Below are 15165 nucleotides of genomic sequence, written 5' to 3'. Positions count from 1 at the left end.
CCCCGCAGGCCACGCCTGGCCTGCGGATGTAGGGGTGTGTGTTCAGTGGGGCTACAACAACTAGACCGCAGTCGTTACATCCCTTCCAAAACCCCGGGGTTTCTTTTCTTCCTCCAGCAACAACATTCTAGAACAAGTATAACAGCCTAATATGCTTATCAATCATTTTACACAGTCTTTGGGTACTTGCATCTTCCCATGATGTCGGTGGTTGGGTCTCAGCAGGCACGCAAAGTCTCTCAGTCTTTGGCTGGGCTGGGGATTCGGCCTCAACTCATACCTCCCCGAGCGGGGTCCCCCGCTCGGAAACAAAACCCGAGGGCTACCAGTGGCTGCCACGGGCGTGGGTGACGCCACAGTCTCTCTTCGGGTGGCTGTCGTATTTTCTACAGTGGCCTCCTCTTCGTTTTCCAGCGCGACCTCCTCTTGGAGCAACCCTTCCTCGGTGCCACCTCCACCATCCACCAGTGGGGCTGCTCTGAACCAGGAAGCATTCCTCGTCACTGTTTCCCCTCCCTTCCTGGCGGTGATCATGGTCCCTTTTGTGGTCTCGACGGTCCAGAGACCGGGTTCGAACCGGGTTTGGAACTTGCCCCCAGGTCGTCTGTTCCTTATAATCACCTGCGTTCCCGGTGGGGGTATCTTGGACACGGCCCTCCGGCGGTGACTGGCCCGTCGATTGCTTTGTTCACGCCTCTCTTGGGTCCCTTCCGGGTCAGTGGGCACAGGTGTCCATTCGGGGCTACTGGGGAGGAGGTCCCTCCTGGTTCCCTGGAACATGAGGCTCCACGGGCTCCTTTGGGTGGTGCAATGTGGCGTGCTCCTATATTCCCTCAGGAATTCATGAAGTCGCTGCTCCACCATGGCTATGCGGAATGTCTTGTTTAGTGTACGCATAAACCGTTCTACGTCTCCATTGGCTTGGGGCCATTGGGGTGTGATGCGTCTGTGTCGAATCCCTCTTTGGCTGAGGTAGGTGGCAAATTCAGCGCCCTGAAACGGTGGACCATTCTCGCTGCGGAGTTCCTTGGGATAGCCAAACATGGAGAATATTTTCTCAAGGGCGGGCCCCACCTGTCCAAAAGCCGTGGATGTCACATTCTCTGCCACGGGGTACTTGGAGTATGCATCTACCACTACTAGAGTGTGTCCCCCGCTGGGGAAACTCCCAAAGTCCACGCTAATTCTTTCCCAGGGTACTAGGCAGGCATCCTCCGTAATGACGGGCTGGGGTCGGTCCGGCTCGCCAGTGAGTTGGCAGGCCAAACAGCCTCAGACGTGTTCCTCCACCATCTGTTCCAGCCCCGGGAACCACATTTTCTCTTGGATTCTGGCCTTCATTTTGGTGGTCCCTTGGTGTCCCCCGTGGGCAAGTTGGATCGCCCGCTGTCTCAGGGTCGACGGGAGGACTAACCGTGGGCCCCGTAGTAGTATGCCATCTTCTGTGGCACTTAATTCGTGCCGGACGCGCCACATCTGAGTGAGTGCTTCTTTGTCTCCTTGCCCCCATGAGTTTGCTTGGTGTAGGTATCCAGTCCACGATCCTTCTTGAACCGCTTTCAAGGTCTGTACGTATACTGAATCCGTCTCCGCCCCCTCTTTAATGTCATCCAGCGTCATGTTTTGTGGGCATGCAGTGAGGGCAACCCACTGAGTGAACTCATCGCAATCTTCATCTGTCCCCGTCTGATCTGGGACCGGTGGGTGACGGGATAGAAAGTCCGCTGGGTTCTTGGCCCCCGGGCGATACACTACTTCCATCTCGTACGGTTGCAGCTGGACCGCCCATCTCTCTATCCGCAGGGGCGGATGGGGTGAGGTTCCCTTGAACAGGGGCACCAGTGGCTGGTGGTCGGTGACCATCACAAAGGGATGCCCTCGTAGGTATAAATGGAAATGCTGCACGCCCATTTAATGGCAAGCGCCTCCTGTTCAATTTGGGCGTACCTCGCCTCGGTTGGGGACCTTGCTGGCAAAACTTAACGCAGTCCATTGGCCCGGCCCTTGTTCTTGGGACAGTACCGCACCCAGCCCTACGGGGCTTGCGTTGACTAGTACTTCTGTCCACTTTTTAGGGTTGAAGTAGCCCAGCGTGGCCTTCTCCAGTAGTGCCGTCTTGATCCCCTGGAACGCTTCTTCCTCGGGGTGTCTGTTCTCATCAGGGCGCGGAGCGGTTCGCTCCACGTGGCCAAACCTGGGATGAACTGGCCACAATAGGTGGCCATGCCAAGAAAACTCCTGACCTCCGTGGGTGACATCGGGGCAAGAGCGTCCTTGATGGCTTTGGATTTTCGGGGGTCCACCTGAATCCCTTCCTGACTGAATACATAGCCGAAGAACTCGATCTTTGGCTGAAAGAATTGGCACTTGTCTTTGTGTAACGTCGCACCATGAGCACTCAGTCTGCCGAGGGTGTCTCGCAGGTGTTTGTGATGTTCGGCCGCCGTTGCCGAGTGAATGAGGATGTCATCGCTGACATTGATGACTCCCGGCAACCCGGACAACAGCTCCCTGATGGTATTTTTAATCACCTCGGCCGCCGAGGAGATCCCAAAGTTAAGTCTTTTGTACCGCCGGAGCCCCAGGTTGGTGCTAAATGTGGTTATGAATCTGCTGTCCTCGGCCAGGGGCAGCTGGTGATAGCCGGCGTTCAGGTCAATCTTTGAAAACCACCGTGATCCGTTTACATCGGCAATGATGTCGTCCATCGTTGGGGTCAGGTGGCGTTCCCTCTTGATGGCTCGATTTGGCAACCTCATGTCGATACACAACCTAATGGCTCCGGGTTGGCGCGGTTTTTCTACAATCACCATGGGGGATACCCAAGGGGTGGGCCCGAGACTTTTTCAATGACCCCCAGGCTTTCTAGGTTTTCCAGTTCCTTTTCCACCAGAGGCCTCAAATGGAATGGGATCCGGCGATGCCTCAACGCAGTTGGCTTGATCGTCTTGTCAATGTGCAATCGTATCGGGTCACATTTGATGCACCCCAGGCCCTTGAAGAGTTCCGGGAACTGAGCCAATAGTTCATCCACTTGGTGTGTTCGGACCCGATGTGCAAAGGCTATTAGCTTCAGACCCTCTGCCGTGTGACTACTCAGTAGTGTTTCTGCCTCCCTGTCGATGATGTGGACTGTTGCTATTACCTCAACTTCATCAGCTTTGATAGGCACAATCATCTTTCCTTTCAGTGGGAGGGGGGTGTGGGCTCCATACGCAAAAATCCTTGTCCTAGATGGTATTATCTGTGGCCTGGGTCGTAGTCGATTGCATTGCTGTAGTCACATTACGTTCACTGTTGCCCCGGTGTCAATTATGGCTTTTACCTCATTTCCTCCCATTTGGACGGTGCACGTAGGTTGTGGCCGCCTCTTACGCTTCAGTTCCTGCGCGAAGGAGATGATATGTACTTCTTCGTCCTCGGAGTCGGAGTACTCGTCCATGGTTGGTAAGTATCTTCCTTGGGCGGCCTTGGCCCCTTCCGAGGGCGTCGGGTCGTTTAGAGATAGTTGCCGCACTGCTTTCGGCAATGACTGGAATTTCTTCTGCCCTTTTGTGTGATTTCGCCGTCGACAGACAGACGTGAAATGGTTCAGGATCCCCCAATTCGTGCACATTTTCCCTTGCGCAGGGCAATCCTTGGCTGCATGCGGTTCATATCCACAATATCTGCATTTGGTCCGTGAACCTTCCTTCCTGGTGTCCTTGTGGTATCTGTTCTTTTGCGTCGTCTTCACCGCATCCACTTTTTCCACCTTGATGTTGTCGCTTTTCCCTGAATGTTTGTTCAGGGCTTGATCCATGACGGTGGCCCTCACCACTGACAGGTCATGCGACCGGGCTAATATTAGTATATCTTCAAGCGAGATGCCTGGCTTTCTCAAGATCAAACCCCTTAGCGTCTTGTCCCTACATCCTTGAATGATCTGTCTTCGTATAGCTTTGGGTTGGTCTTCGTTGGTGCATGTACTTGCGAGTTCCCTCACCCGGGCGTAGAAGCGGTCCATGGATTCTCCTTCCCGCTGCCGTGCCTGCCCCAGCTTGAATACCTCGAAATCCAAGTTCAACTGTGGATCAAAATAACCATTGATGGCCCGGACAGCCGCATCATAGTCGTCCACCATGCCAGTGTTGGGTAAGTGCTTGAATAGTTTGAAGATTTCATCCCCTGCATAGTGGAGTAGCAAGGATCTCTTGATCGCCCCATCCGTTTCTCTGGATGCCACAAAGTAGTTTTCTAGGCGCTCCAGCCAGACCTTCCACCTGGGGGATGCAGTTGATGGATCTGCGACCTCGCTAAAAGGTGGTAGAACTCCAGATGCAGCATGCTGGTATGGGGTGCGGGCAGGTGCTGCCGGTTCGTCGTCGGCCATGGCTTGAGTACCCCTGAATTACTCCGGTGCCTTCCTCCTGAGTCTCTTGGGGTTATTGTTGTTGTACTCCTTCCACTTGGCTCCCTGCTCCTCTGGGGCCCGAGGTTAGGGTTGTTTTGCCCCTTCTGGGTGTGGTGTGGGTGGCCCCCTTTTTCACCGGCTCGTGTTTGCCTGTAGTGTCTCTTGCGTTCGGGGTGATTGAGCAAGATCAGGATGTGGCAGCAGTTTGTGTTGGCCAATGCTTGTTAGTGGACCCTCTGGGGTGCTTGCTGGCTCCTTGCAGCCCTGGGGGTGTTTCCCCGTTGTCGCGCGCTACTCCTTCCTCTTTTTGCGCCTTCCCCTGCCTCGTGATGGCTGGTCTTCCTGTTCGCGCTGCTCGCGCAGGTACGGGTAGGCCGTCTGTTACTGCGCATGCACGCAGGGCTTCTTTGCGTGTGAGCCTTGCTCCACGCGGTGGCTCCGCTCTCTCCCGCTTCGTTACTTCTTCCCCCCGCCTCGCCTGCAGCCTCTGGTCCCTCCGCTGCTCACCGGGGTCAGGCCGTGTGGTCTTCGGCCTCGGTCGCTTCTCGCCGGTGTTCGACGTCGTGGTGATCACCAATACCACCCCGAGCTCCTCAGTTTGCCGTGGTCGGGTGGATGGGCATGAGACCGCATCCCACCTTCGTCGCCAGTGTTCTGATCGCCGTATCGCTGGGGGCAATAGGGCTAACGTGACCTAGGGATCCAGGGCACATGGGACGGGGGCAAGAGAAACCACCTTCACGCAGTGCTTTAGTCGGAAGTCCTGCCCCCGAGCGGGCTGCCTCCCTTTATTGGTTCCCCGCAGGCCACGCCTGGCCTGCGGATGTAGGGGTGTGTGTTCAGTGGGGCTACAACAACTAGACCGCAGTCGTTACAAGTGGGACTCCTCCATTTCCAATGGTCGACGTGTGAGTGCCTGTGCATCATTCGCCGGTGGACCTCACATAATCAATGAGGATTGTCCCTGAGTGGTCTGCTTCTGGTTTTATACGGTATGACAGGGAGTCGTCTTTGCAATGTGTAGGGTGTGCTTCATTCAGAGGTAATGGCAATGAACGTTCAACAAATGATGACTTTTTGAATCCTCAGCAGTGTATCTAATGTCTAATTGGGAAGGGTTTGGGCCATAGTCAGTTAATTAGGTTAATTAAGGGTACCGGTATTTCTCTATTTCAACACAATGATCCCATTCCATTGCGAAACTGCACACTTGATTTAGGAAGGAGGCCTCCGGTTTTGTAAACCAAGAATGGTTTTAGTTTAGCCGTCTCCGCCTAAATGTGCCTCCATTTTATTGCAAGATAATGTGAAAAATATATTTCCTCATTTTGTTTTGAAATCTTCCTCTTTCCTGCTTCCAAGTGTATTCTACTGTTCATTCATTTTGATATGAAATTGTATCATATTTTTCTAATTATTTTTCTTTTATTCTATTACAGCAATTGGGAGTTGATTCGGATTCCAATTCAAGCTTCCATTTGGCCGCTGACGTAATGATCGCAGTTGGCGTCATGATAATGTGTCTAGGTTTTCTTGGATGCTGTGGTGCTGCAAGAGAGAACAGATGCATGCTTCTTACGGTAGGTCTAATTTCTAAAAGATAAAATGTTCAAAAAGTTATTTTATGTATATATATATTTTCTTTTATACATTTTCTGACAAAAAAGTGCTTGAAGAATGTTTTGAAAGTTGAGCAAAATTATCTGGCTATTGCTAGAACAAAAGCATTATTTTTCAACACATTTATAACTGATAAAAAATGCTGTTTATCAAACTAGCGCTGAATACAGCAAACATGTTTATAAAAGTTTTCATCCATATCTGGAGGACAAATCAAAGATAGTAACTAATTTTGAAAGCTGAAATTGTTTTGGTTTTTGTGTTTATTTTTGTACAAAAGAAAAAAAAGTGCATGCTAATAATAAGTCAAAAAGGCCAAAAAAAAAGATAATACTACACAGTGTATCTCTGGGTCGAAAGGGTCGCGTAGGAACTGTTGTGTAGATAATTGTCTCCTTGTGACTACAGTTCCACCAAATGCATTGGAAAAACATTAATACAGCAGACATGATCGGTGATAGAATAGTAAGAATGCCACTGGTGCAGGTATTTAACATTGTTTTCAGTGAGATAATACATGTCAGCTATTTGTTTCATGAATCTGTGTTATGTTATGTAATGTGTTAAGTAGGGGTGGGCGGAATTTGCAAAATTCACTTTCGGAAATTATTGTGAAAATGTTAAAAATCTCCGCAAACACGCGGAAATATCGCGAAGATGCAGAAGTTTTTTTCCCGCCCGTTCGCGGTATTTTCTGCGTAGTCGCGGTTTGCCAACTTACCCATGCGGTTGCTCGCGGGCGCGGCCATCTTGTTTTCACTTGTCTCGCGGGGCATGATCGCGAGAAGAAAGACGTGATCGCGCCACGCATGACGTTACTGCGGGCACGAACTGTCGCGAGACAGCGCAAATGGCTACCAACAATCCAACATCTCGTGGAGAACGCGGCCGGATTGGGAAAACATGTCGGCGAACGCGGGGATTGAGGCAAGGCGATCGAGCGCACGCGAGAATATATTATTTTACAGCGCGAGCAAGCAAAAAATTTCCGGTAAAATGCGGATTGCGGAAATTTTGACATTTTCGCACTCTCCGCGGAACACGAAAATGTCAAATTATCGCAATTTCCGCGAGCGGAACGGAATTTTGGCCCAGGCCTAGTGTTAAGTGCACTAACATCCGCAAGGATGTCCTCCTAGTGCTCAGCAGGTGTATGCGCATAGCCCTGCCTAAGATAGGTTGCCGAAGAAGAGAGGAGGAGGCTCTGATGCAGGCGGGGCTCATATCATGGAAAAGAGGCGGGGTGGAGGGGATTAGGGGGGTTGAAAAGGAGGACGAGGGAGATCAATGTAAAAAATAAACGTACCTGCTGCCCTCCATCACGTCGCTCTCGACTTCTCCTCTCTTCTTCAGAAGGCACAGGCTCCCAGCCTGCCCTGCGGCCAGTCCTGAATCTGCCATCACAGGAGACCAGCTTCAGGATTGGCCTTAGCACCCTCAATTTGCGCTCCAGGACAGACTGTGAGTCTGTGACTGTTCTCTCCAACCCAGCAGCATTGCTTGTCTGGAGAGAACTTTCACTGCACATGATGGTTTAGCTGGCCCAAACCGTCATGTGCAGTGAAGGCAGTGCACATACCACTCCCCTCAGTGCCTGTCATCACTGTGGTCCCACCCCCAAGACTCAGCATAGGAAAATAAAAAGGGTTTTAAACACGTTTTATTATTGTTTGATTTTTCATGATTTGGAGTGTGCTGGTGGGGGGGGGGGGTGACGCTCCTCTGCCATAGCAGAGGAGCCGTCTCTGCTCTGATGTAGCGCGGGAGGCCAGTCTACGCTTTTGGAGCAATGTAAGAGAACACCAGTTCTCCAGATGTGGTTCTGTGGAGCGGAGATGTCTGGGTGATTGGTGGCCCCTTTGCCCTGCCTTCCCGTCAGGATTTTGGCCTTGAGAGGACTATACTTGGGGATCGTGGTATCAAGAGGAATGTGCATGGCAAGGGTGTGTTTACGGAACTGGGTGCGAGATAGCTCATATTGTTCTTAAATGTCTTGGAATGTATGTAGAAGAGTGCTCATCCAGACGCCCTGAGGTGAATGATTCCCATTGTGTCCCATTTCGTGAATCCCTTTTAGCTGTGCAATGAGGAGTAGCCATGTCCCCTGCTAGAGAAGGGTCATTCCTGTCAGTTTCTGATCCCAGTTTGTGAGGTGGAGTGCCACCCTCTAGGATAGAAACTCTGCCCGTGTGAACTCGACAGGTACATGGGGATAGGAGCCCATTAGATGATGCCTAATATCTTGTCATGTATACCCAGTATAGTCAGTACTGCCCAGTAGGTCGCATCATCCCAGCCCCCGCTAAGCCAGTCGTTCATCACAAATAATTATGAGGCCAGCTAAAAGCAGAACAGCTACACCATTCCAAGGTCACTATCATAGGGAGACAGCTGACAATAGATCAGGGCGATCTGCGAGTGGTGGCCTACCCATGGAAAGCTACTGATAGGAAAATTAAAGCCCTGAAACCATTTTCTGAGGATTGGGAGTGGGTAATTCTGGAAGACATACAGGAACTGAGGGAGTACCATCATTTTATAAAAAGAAATTTGTTCTAGGACATCGAGGGGAACATGCCTCCATTTGCGGAGGTCATGCTTCAAGGAGATGAGGCAGACTAACGCTCTATGTCAATTCCCGGGAGCACTGAGATATAAATGCCCAAGAATTTAAATGATAGGCGGCATATTGGGATGTTAACCGTCCACGAATGGGCACTTAATCGCCCTTTAGAGGGACCAGGAGGGACATTGCTTTGTTGACTCTTAGCCTAGAGGCCTCCTTGTACATGTCGAGTATTTCCAGACCTCTCGGGCCCAATGTCTGCGTGTTTGCAATGAAGAGTACAAGGTGATACATTCCCCAGGCCCAGAGTTCCACGCCCACCCCTGTATCTGGGCATCATCGCATATGAGCCGTGCCCGGGGTTCAATTGTCCACACAAATAAGAAGGACAAGAAGAGGCAGCTCTGCTGGGTGCCTCTGTGAATCAGTAAGGGGGAGAGAACTGCCCACTGATCTGGACCTGAGCCTAGGGTGGGAATACAGGAGTGCCGTGAGCCTGCGAAAGTGGGTTCCCAACTTGGCTCATTTCAGAATGGAGCTCAGGAAAGACCAGCAGACGGTGTTGCAGGCCTTATCAAAATCTGTCTAAAGCAGAGTTGATGGATGCTGGAGTTGATGCACCTGAGAGATGTGGGAGAAGTGTGGCGCAGTGGCCAGAGCAGCTGACTTTGGAGCATGGGGCTCACAGTTCAATCCCCGGAGCCGGCAGCAGCTCAACTCCGCATCATCTGACTCTGGGCAATAGCTCACTTAAGCTCCCCAAAAGCCCCCAGCGCCTGCAAAACCCTACGAGTGATAAATCGTGCTTTACAAATCTGGAATTGTTATATTGAACACTTGCATCCTCTGGATGCAGTGGCAATTGCCCCGCACCAGCAAGGACTCACATTTTTTAGGATGAATTAGAGAGGGCAGTGTCCGCCATAACTGATTGGTCAGCACCTTGGCGAACACCTTAATTTTGGCATTAGTAAGGGAAATGGGCCTGTACAATGTACAGTTGTCAGACGGTTGACCTTTCTTAAGGATCACCACAATTGCGGCCATATCCAGTTTGAGTGGGAAGGTACTTGTTTCTGCTGCTGCTGTATACAAGGCTAGAAGGTGAGGAACCAGGAGATCATGTAATGTCTAGTAGTATTTGACTGGGAACCCGTCTAGGCCTGGGGTTTTACCAAGGGGTATCCCCGATATTTCTTCGGTAATTTCATTAACTGTGAGCAGCTCATCAAAGTCACAAGCTAGTGATGGAGGGATCAATGGAAGAGGGATTTCGGCTAATGATCGGTGGACTCACTCTCATTGGAGTCAGGGTCTGTGGCTGTATAACTCTTTACAGTTGTCAGTAAACACCTGCACTATTTTGGGGTTGATGGCTTTCGCTCGCCCCTCAGCATCTTAAATCCCTGGAAGCGATCTCGCTAATGGTCAGCCAATAGAGAAGTTTTCCAGACATGTGAGTGTATGCAGTGCCTTTTGGGTGCTATATTCTCCAAGTGTCACAGAAACACATGGAGTCTGCCCAGGCAGTAAGTAATTGGGAGTGGGAACTGCATTACGGTCCCAGGGGGGCTACCAAGTCAATCTCTGGGTTGGGAACTGCTTTGAAGTCTCCCCCCACCACTGTAGTACCCTGTAGGAATGTCAGTAAAAGGTTAGTCAGTGAGTCCAGTATGCAGGAATGGGGCTGGTTCGGGACATGCACCGATACAAAATTATATTGTTTGACCTTTAGGATAGCCCCTTAACCCTACGTATCTTCCCCGGGGATCAGAGTGCCTGGTGGTCACTGCTAGTGGGAAGCCCTTATTTAAGAAGATAGGCATACCCCAGGAGCCCCTGGTGAACCCAAAGTGATAGACTCTGCCTTATCCCTGCCAGCGAAGCATTGTGCCCCAAGAAATGGGTTTCTTGAAGTATAAGAACCACTGATTGGTATCGCTTAGCATAGCAGAGGACTACAGATTGTTTAATTCTATCCAACATACCATTCATTATCCAAGACAAAATTTTAAGGGGTGTCTTTTAGGCTGGGGCCTGACTTTTTAGGGCTGGAGCTGCGAGACGGACTGAGAGTGAGGTAATGTGGCCGTTTTATACTTGGCATCTTTAGCGTGGTTTTCCCCAGACTTTTTGCCTCTACCTCCTGCATTTTTGACTGTGTGATGGAATTAGTTTTTGTTGACTTAGATGCTTTGTGCACTTTGCCACTGCTGATTAGTGTCAAAGTTCAAGTGCTTCTTAGTGAAATTGTTATTATGATTGGTTATCCATGATTGGCATATTTGATTTACTGATCCCTAGTCCAGTGCACTGTGTGTGCCCAGGGCATGTAAAACACCTGCTACCAGTGGGTCTGCAGCACTGATTGTGAAACCCACATGAGTAGCCCTGTAAATATATGTCAGATCTGCCACTGCAGTTTTTGCACATGTCATGTCGTCCTGGTAAGTGCACCCACTTGCCAGACCCTAACCTTCCCTTTTCTTACATGTAAGGCACCCCTCAGGTAGGCCCAAGGGCAAGTTGCAGTGTATAGAAATGGTGATGCATGTACTGATGTGTGTCACATGACCTGATAGTGAAATACTGTCAATTTCGTTTTTCACTATTGAAAGGGTATGGTAGCTATACCATAGGCTAACATGGAAGTTACTTTGTAATCTCTTACAAGTATAACTTTCCATTGAGACAAGATAGAGAAGTAGAGTTTAGGCTCTCTTAACTCAGAATTTAATAACACATCTTTTTAGGGAGATGGTTTTTAAATTATGTGTTTGAAAATGCCACTTTCAGAAAGTAGGCTCTTTCTTCTTTAACCATTCTGTGTGCCTCTTCTCTTTTGTGTATTGACTGTCCGGTTTTGGAGTGACAGGGGCTGGGAATGAGCACTCACTGTAGACAACCACAAGGGGGGTTGAAGTCTGTCCTGCCTTTCCCGGGTTACTCATAGCTGGGCTGAATAGACCTGTGCTGCATCCAGAGTGGTGGGAGAAGTTTCACTTACACCGGAATAGGTAAATGTCTCCTCTCCACAATGCTGTCTCCACCTCCTGTAGCGATGCTGCACAAGAGAGGACAGAACTGGTTTGGAATGGGTTCAGAGACCCTTGCCACAAACCGAACAAAGAGAAAATGGGGTATTAGTATTAGACCTTAAACTCAGGAGAATTAGATGACTTCAAGATTCAAGAGGACCCTCTGCAAAGTAGAGGAGCTGGACAGCAGTAAGGAGGAGAACTGTGTTACTGTGTGTTTGGAGTACAAATACTTTTCACATTGCCTTTGGGATATTCCAGTCTGCTCTTGCCAAGCTACCAAGGGGGTGAGCAGGGGTTATCTAAAGTGTGTAACTCCCCTAACCTGACTAGAAGCAAGGGTCCCTATTTGGACAAAGGTGCATACCTATGCCACAAAGAGATCCCCTTTTCTAGCACCCGTGGTGTGGCTGTGATGCAGGTGCACTGGACTGGGTGATCTTTGAGCATGTAGACGTGCTTGTGGTGTGTGGGGCTGTGGAGCTGAGAATACAAACAGCAAGAATAGATGTAACTTCCCCACCACCAAACCTACCCATAATTCTTCCCATGAAGCATCTGTCACCCTAAAGCAAATCATAACTGGGCTCATGTAGAAAACTGCCAGACCAACACGTATTTTAGGGACCTCCTTGTGTGCAGGATTATTGCCAGTTTGCATTCGGTTGCTTAAGATTGTCAACTGTTGCCACATCACCTGTGTGGACAACTGCCCCCCCTCTGCCAGATTCAGCAGGGCTCCCTGCCGGGATTTCCGCTCTGAGGGTCAAATAGCTCTGTTGTACACTGCGCTCATTCCATTTGAGTGTCGCCTCTGGACTGAACCAGCTTGGCCTCCAATTCCGAAAAGTCCATACATCCTCGGTGCTGAGTGCAGTTTTTACAGGATCTTGAACACCTCTTCCTCTGAGGATTGGAGAGCAGGTGGAGGAGGCCATCATCTCTCTTGTACCAGCCTCTCCTGGCTATTGAAGTCCTCTCCGTTCTGTCGCCCACTCCCAAGCCTTTTCTGGTATTTAAAAAAAACTGAGTTTTAGAGTTAAATTTCCCTTTCAATTTCGCTGGGAGAATGAGGATGTACTGGATCTGGAGGGCAGTGGCGGCTCTCAGAGGGAGTGCTGTGGGGTGAGGGAGGGGCAAGGGGGGTAGTGGAGTCTAACATACGACCGCAAGGAGAAAAGTAAGTAAATAAATAAATACAACTATTTACCTTACGCTCGCTGCATCGCTGAGTTGGCAATGCAGCGAGCGCAAGGTAAATAGCTTTGTTTATTTACTAACTTTACTCCTTGCTGTCGTATGTCCAACTCCACTACACCCCCACTCTGCCCCTCCCCACCGCCCGCAGCACTCCCTCTGCGAGCTGCCACTGCTGGAGGGCCCAGAGGTTTTACTTGAACTCATCGAAGGAGTGTCTGCGCTGCTGCACCACTCAAGTTTTGTCCTAGGAAGATCATTATCCGTGAATTCTGGTACTTTAGGTCTGGCTGGTGCCTGGCTTGTCAAAGAATGGCATATCACTCCCTATAGTTCAGTTTCCTGGCTATCATTGGGTGCACTGGGGCCTGAGGGTGTTGCTGCATCAGGCACCTAAGGGTTTGCTTCACCACAGTGACATTTCACCATCAGTGATCCATGACCAGAGCCATTCCTCCAGGAAGAGCTCTGAATCCTGGGTCTTTGAGCCCTCCAGGAAGCCAACGAACCAGAGGTTGTGTCTGCACGACCGGTTCTTGGAATCCTCGGCCCTTTCCTCTAGTGCTGCAGTTCTAACAAGCAATTTGGAAACTTGGGTATAGAGGCGGGCTACTGCATCCTCTACTGTGGGCACTCAATTATTGGCTTTGGTAATGCAGCCGCTGACATTTTGCAGGGACTGGCACAGCAGAATGACATATGCTTTAACCTCACCACCTTACATTCTACTGCATGGCGTGTGTCCTGGTTTGCCTATAAGATCATGGCAAGATCAGATTGTGCCTGATTTTGTTGTGATGAGGGTGACCTTTCCTTTCCATAGTTCTTTCAGGGACGGTATCATGAACTGATCAATCTTCATTTGTGCCTCTGCTGGGGGTGCAGGTCTATCTTTCCCCATAATGTTGGGCCTGTGCGGAGTGCCTGGTCACCTGAAGTACTACAGATGGGTCACAGCCCTTAGTGCAGCACAAGCAGCCACAGCCAGTGAACTGCCACAGCCAGGGCCCCTATACCAGCAACCACAGGGGGTCTACCCCTCAGGTTACCCTCTGCACCCCAGATAGGCTACGCCTCGCTTGCCTAGAGGCAGCACGAGCAGCCACAGACAAATCCCCTGCATCAACAGCCACCGGGGAGTCCAGACCCCAGTGACCCCAAGTCCAGAACCCACAGGGCCAGGCCACAGCGAGCAAGCTGGCCAATCAGGTGTACTCTGTGGCTCTCCCTAGCATGTGGATAGGCTTCATTGGGGCTTGTTGCCTGACATACACTCTGACCGGGCCCAGCAGCCGGCCTCCTGTCTCAGGGCCCAGTGGCCAGATTGATGTCACTGTCCAGGTTGCAGATGCCGCACGGCAGTACTCGTGAACCATGTGGGTCAAATGGGCGGGGGCTTTCAGTAATACAGTGGTTCTCCTGGCCCCGGGCTCATCTCTTCAGTCCCCCTAGCAGCCCCTTCATTCTGGTCCTCATGTCTGGCACGGCCGGACTCTACCTCTCAGCAGCAAGCTCACAACTGCTTTTGGCGAATGGATGCTTCTCTTCAACGCCAGGGTCGCTCACTCTCTGGTGGACCCAGCACCTGCTTGGTTGCATTCACATTGGTGGTGCTTCCATGAGCTGCCTGGGTGCCATTTCCTCAGCTCGAGGGACAACTGCCCCGGTTAGCCCGTGGCATTCCACTCACACTCCTTGTGGGCCACCATCTTGAGATAGGTGGCGCACAGCTTCTCCTCTATGGTGGGGGGCTCACTGGTCTCCTGGCACAGTGCCTCAATACCTCAAGAGCCCCACAATCCAGGGGGTGTCGGAGGTCTAATGGCGGAAGATTGGCCAGGATGTGAAAGGATTTATGATGAAGGCCAGAGCGAAGCAAAGACGTGTATGTCATCTTGGCCTCTGTGGCCACATTCCTCCATTCCCAGATTTGGCCACAGGAGAGACTGGCTTTCTGCAGTCTTTGGTGGTGGACCCCTTATGAGACAACTTTGTAGACAAACCTTCCCTTCTTACTGAGGCATTGTGTTGGCATTGTGTTGTCAGATCCAGTAAACAAGAAGGTGGAGGATGCCGTGCAGAGATCTCATGCTGCTGATAGTTTGGCCCTAAGGCTGAAAATGTATGGGGTTGTTGCCTCCCAATCCCTGTTGAAGGACTTCTATGCTTTTTCTGCATCCATTCAGGAGGGCAAGGAATTCTCACATGTGCTAACTTTTATTGAGATTCAATCTCTTTTTTCATCTGAGGTAATGTTTGACAACTTGAGTGCAACTGCTTCTGCAGGATCCGTGGTGGCCAGAAGCCATCTACATTTGAGAAATTGGAAGTTTGAAATAGCGCAGAAAAAC

General features: G+C 50.6%; 1 protein-coding gene across 1 annotated transcript in view; it reads left to right on the top strand.

Annotated features, from left to right (window-relative positions):
* TSPAN8 (tetraspanin 8) overlaps nucleotides 1–15165 on the top strand; it is a 153100-nt gene that overhangs the window by 65360 nt on the left and 72575 nt on the right. The window contains exon 3 of the mRNA XM_085651072.1: nucleotides 5833–5973. Coding sequence (XP_085507198.1) covers nucleotides 5833–5973 — 141 coding nt within the window. The remainder of the gene's footprint in view (nucleotides 1–5832; nucleotides 5974–15165) is intronic.

Source organism: Triturus cristatus, chromosome 4_1, assembly GCF_964204655.1.
Source record: "Triturus cristatus chromosome 4_1, aTriCri1.1, whole genome shotgun sequence".
In the NCBI taxonomy this organism is placed as follows: Eukaryota; Metazoa; Chordata; class Amphibia; order Caudata; family Salamandridae; genus Triturus; species Triturus cristatus.
The sequence above is the reverse complement of the archived record's forward strand: the minus strand, read 5'-3'. Positions and strand labels throughout refer to the sequence as shown.